Source organism: Austrofundulus limnaeus, unplaced genomic scaffold (assembly GCF_001266775.1).
Source record: "Austrofundulus limnaeus strain Quisiro unplaced genomic scaffold, Austrofundulus_limnaeus-1.0 Scaffold6, whole genome shotgun sequence".
NCBI lineage: Eukaryota > Metazoa > Chordata > Actinopteri > Cyprinodontiformes > Rivulidae > Austrofundulus > Austrofundulus limnaeus.
Genome location: NW_013952408.1, coordinates 3,902,545 through 3,907,289, shown reverse-complemented (window position 1 = coordinate 3,907,289; position 4,745 = coordinate 3,902,545). Strand labels below are relative to the sequence as shown.

General features: G+C 44.4%; 1 protein-coding gene across 1 annotated transcript in view; it reads left to right on the top strand.

The window, feature by feature from the left end:
- Positions 1 to 502: 502 nt before the first annotated feature.
- Positions 503 to 4,745, top strand: part of pbx1a (pre-B-cell leukemia homeobox 1a) — a gene marked incomplete at both ends in the record, with an annotated part of 52,707 nt that continues 48,464 nt past the window's right edge. The window contains 1 exon segment of the mRNA XM_014031003.1: positions 503 to 576. Within this exon segment, the coding sequence (XP_013886457.1) occupies positions 503 to 576 (74 nt within the window).

The following is a 4,745-nucleotide window of genomic DNA, read 5'->3' as shown; positions in this document are numbered from 1 at the left end:
TAATAATAATAATAAAGCGTACATTAACGTCCACTGAGGAGCTCAACAAGCTCCCAAAACTTGTCACGACCAGAGCTGCGTGACCTAAAGCAACTTTTGTGTGTGTAATTATTTATCAGAGTGGCTGATTAAAAGCATGAATGGATTAAAAAAAGAAGAAGAAGAAGGAAGGAGCATGTTGGAGCTGTGCAGGACTTGGCAGCTCAGTTCCTCTCTGAGTGCTTTTTGCCTTAATTGTTCCAAAGGAGCTTACATTGTAATCCTGAGCCACAACAACCCCACGCAAGACCCCCTTATATAGACTTCAAATCAGCACTAAAAACAAGGAAATCTTAAGATTTGATGCTTTCAGTGAATCACAGTGCATGTGGGGATTTAAATAAACCCAACTCCTTTTAGTTTTGCATTGCTTTTGGCGGCTGTGGTGGCATTTCTGCACAGACGCCGTGCGTCTGAATCTTGGTTTGGAAAGCTGTGTTTTCATCTGTTTTCTTTATTTTAGGAAACATGCACTGAACTGCCACAGAATGAAACCTGCCCTCTTCAACGTCTTGTGTGAAATAAAAGAGAAAACAGGTAAGGACCCCCCCCATCGGTGGGATAAATGGTTGTGGCTGTGCAGTTTAAATCCATTTATTATTCCTCAGCATCCTCATCTTTAATWATGGGACATGTCTTTAAAAACGTCCCATTTTTTTAAAAGAAGAAAATGTGGATTTTTGCCATGAAAAACAGGTCATAGTCGCTTTAAACACAAGATAAACGTACACTGTGAAGTATTTGTTGTTGGAATTCCATTAACTTGCAGGCGATGTTTTATAACCCCGTTAAACAACAACAGTAGCTGCTCTATTTTCGTCTTTATAAAGTAGAATTACTGTCAAAACAACCGAAACAGTGGATTGTGTCAACATGTGACTGGGCAGTGTTTTGGTTTTCCTCTGAGCCAAGTTAGAGGGGGTTCTTTATTATTATTCTTATTTTTTATATTTGCAAAAAAAAAAAAAAAAAGGTTTGAAGGAGGAAAGCGCAAACTTATTTCAGATTAATGGAAAGAAGAAGCAGCTGATGTGCGATGAAGGCCTGCGAGTCCCCTCCTCTGAAGGGGACGTCGCTGCTTTTCAAGGCAGGAAATAAAAACAAAAATATCCAATATCGCCTTATCTGTGAACACGACTTTGAAGCTGTCTGCGAGGTTATTGAGAGAGAGCCTTGTCACTTCGCCGCTGTGTGTGTGAGTGTGTGTGTGTGTGCTGAGAATAAACACAAGGGGTGGGGGACCGAGCTGCAGGGGGGAGGCTGCACAGTTTTCATTAAAACAACACAAAAAAAAGTGCTCCTCGCTGACATTTCATTTGTGTGAGTCAGAGTTTTTTTGGCACAGGTTTCCTCCAAAAAACAAGGAGAAGGGAACATGCAGACACTTGAGATTTTCATCAGATTTACGGAGAGCGGAGGAGCCCGTGTGGAGGAAGCTACAGTAAGGGGGCTTGGGGGGATGCGAGGGGAGGGCAGTGGAGAGGGGGGGCCTGCTTCTAAATTGCGAGGCTTGGAAAAAAGTGAAAGAGTAATGCCTGGCTCTTTGTAAACTGTCTGGCGTCTCCCCGGGTTCAACCAGAGTTCGTTTCCAAAAAGAAGAACAAAGTGACTTGGACCTTTTCCTGGCTCCCCCCTCCACGCGCCCCCCCATCTCCACCTCCTCTTCTCACCGTTCTTGGCAATCAGCTCCTGACAGGAGAGAGGCTCCCCTCAGACTGCAAATTGTCCTCCCCTCTGTTTCGAACCAAGTTTGGAAATGAACACGTTTCTCCGCAGCTCGTTTCCCTCTCCTCTCGAGGACTTGATCAGTACATTTGTTTTTAAACTCTTTAACGACCCTCAAATCAGCAGCGTCTTCCCCGCCGCTTATGATAAAACGCTTCCAGTGTTCGAAGAACTCCTACAACCTCCTGGACGCGTGCACACGTGCGCCTGCAAAGAAAATCTTCCCTGTCTCCATTTGAAGAGCTGAGCTGCAGCTCATCTTCGCCTATAGGAGGGTTTGTGCAGACGAAACTGAAAATCCTTTTCACTGCAGTGACAGAGAAAATGACTCAAACCTTCACCATGGCATTTACAGCCAAATGTGCTGAGTGCAGTGTATGCGGGAGGAGAACAGCCTGTAATTTGTCAGGACTTTTTTTTTTTTTTTTTTAGATTCGTTCTAAAGAGTCAGCTTCCTCGTGCTTTTGCAGTCAAGAGTGTCTCTGAAGACGATCGTAAAGATACGAAGCCTTTAGTTGTTGTGTTCGGAGCGTAAGAGCAGCTCTTCCTGTTATCGGCGGTGCGAGTGTTGACAGCAGCAATATGGGTCACTGCCGCAGTGAGGTGTCCGTTGGCAGGCAGCTGACAAACAAGGCGGGAGTGCATGCCGATAGCAGGCAGAGAGGGCCTTAACTGATGACCCCCACTCCCTGCTCTTTTTTTTTTTTTATCCGTGCTGGGGTCTTTCTCGTGTCACCGGCGTTGGAGTATTTAGCAAGCCTAAACAAGCTCAGGTTTACACGAATGGAGAAGCTACATGGAAGGCTTGTGTTACCACTTAGAGATGTTCAGTTTGGCAGCTGAGGTTGTTCCTCTCCATCTCCCCTCCCCTCTCAGCTTTTCTGTGTTTTTTTTTAAATAAACTATCATCAAAGTTTTGTTGTCCCTGCGCTCACTTGGAGAGCGTCTTTTGTTTGTGTGGAACCACTGCGGCAAAGGAAGCTGGCACGACCAGGTCGACTAAAGTAAGAGAAGCCAGACACCAAGTCAGTGTTTCTAGGTGTCAGATTTCAGGCCTATCCTCACCCCGCCCTCTCTCTCTCGCTCTCTTTTCCGGCCTGGGACTGTTTCGTCAGGGGCCTCGCGTTACGTCTACGCAGACCGGGGTCGGATGGAAATCTCCTGCATGACTAATGTGATCAGGCGGATAATGCATTACACCGCTTGAACTTATCAAAGCTGGAGACCTGCTGAATCAGTGCGTTCTGCTAACTGCGGTCCTCCACAGGTCTGCGCTGCTAATCAGACACGGCGCTTTAGATGCTCGCGGGGACGGTGCTCCCCTCCGCTCGCGTCGCAATTTAAAAACCAGTCCGGTTGTACTGACCCTGACGCAGGAGCTGTTGACACCAGCTGAAGCCTAGCTTTATGTTTAGCTGAACATTAGGAAACATTTTCTGATGTCTGGATGCCAGAATTTTAAACTAAAGCCTCTTCTGTTGAAAAACGATGGCGTCAAAGCCATTTTGGTCACATCTTCAAGATAACGTTAATCACAGTCTCATGTAGGGATGCACGATATATCGGTATTGATATCGGTATCGGCCGATATTGGTCTTTTTTAGAATATCGGTATCGGTCCGAAATGTAAAACGGGGACAATATTAATGTCCGATATTGATTTACCGCTTTTTAGCTTTGAGTTTGTGTTTTGGGAGGTGAGACGGTTGGTTGAGCAGCATCTGTTTGATCATGATACGGATAGTGACGCTGCGCATCATGAATAACTCAAGTAGAGCCATGTCGGAGGTCTGGTTGTTTATTTACAGTATCAAAAAAAAAACCCAAGTGTGTTTTTGCATATATATAACATAATTTGTATGTTTGTGTAATATCAGTAAATATCGGTTATCGGCCATAACACCAATAATTATATCGGATATCAATATCAGCTGAAATTTTCATATCGATGCATCCCTAGTCTCATGTAAACTTTCCTTTTTTTGTTAGAGCTCAGAGTATGTGTTGTGAAATGACTCAGAGCTAATACCACATGAAAGTTTAGCCTAAAATTGATAAAATACACTGGGGGATAGCTGTTTTAATGTAGGCCAGGACGGATGAGGTGTGGTGGCCATCTTGAATTGGGTTGACTGTAAAAGTTAATCAACTGTAGATTCATATCCAGCGATTAATGTCTGAGTGTCTCGTTGAAATTTGATAAGGGGTTTTGGAGATGTTTTGCTAACAGAAAAACAAAGATGTCGCTCAATGCATTCGGCTTATAGTTTGTGTTGGGGAAGATGCGTAGCTAGCCTACAACCACACCAAGTTTTAGTGTAATACCTGTAAAATTAAGTTAAAGTTTTTTTGTTGTTTTCGTTTTCTAACGTCAGCTTTTGGCAGCCGTCTTGAATTGGGACACATCAAACTGTAGATGTCAAACCAATGATCACTTTCTGACAGTTTCATTAAAATCGTTCAGTAGTTCATGATATCCAGACTTGGCCAAAAACGTTACCCCTCCTCCTTCCCCCTTAGCAGCAGGCATTCACAACAAATTAAAGTTCGCATTTAAGTTTTTAAAAATGAGAAATTAAATCTAATGTCATCTGACCTAGTCAATAAGCAATCATCTTCATTGGCCTAAAATAAGCCAACTGGTGCGTAGACACGATGTGGGACGACTAGTTCTAGCGTTTCCTTTAATATCGCCCCTAAACGATGATGGAGGTACTCGTTGAGGTCCCATGCAGCGGCGGCTAAACTGGTCAGGATGGCTCCCAGCGCTGCTGTTTCTCAGTATTTAATTGACATGGCTGTCCATGATGAGTTCAGGGGTTAGTGTTGCCTCTCTTTGTTACTCTCCTCTCATATCCAGTGACAGATGGAGGCATTAGTCTCCAATGTGGCGCTGTCCTGAAACTAATGGCTATGTCCTTGGCTTCCCCGCGCTAGCTGGGAGACTGTATATCTGTCCCTGGCTTGGAAGTGCAGAAGCA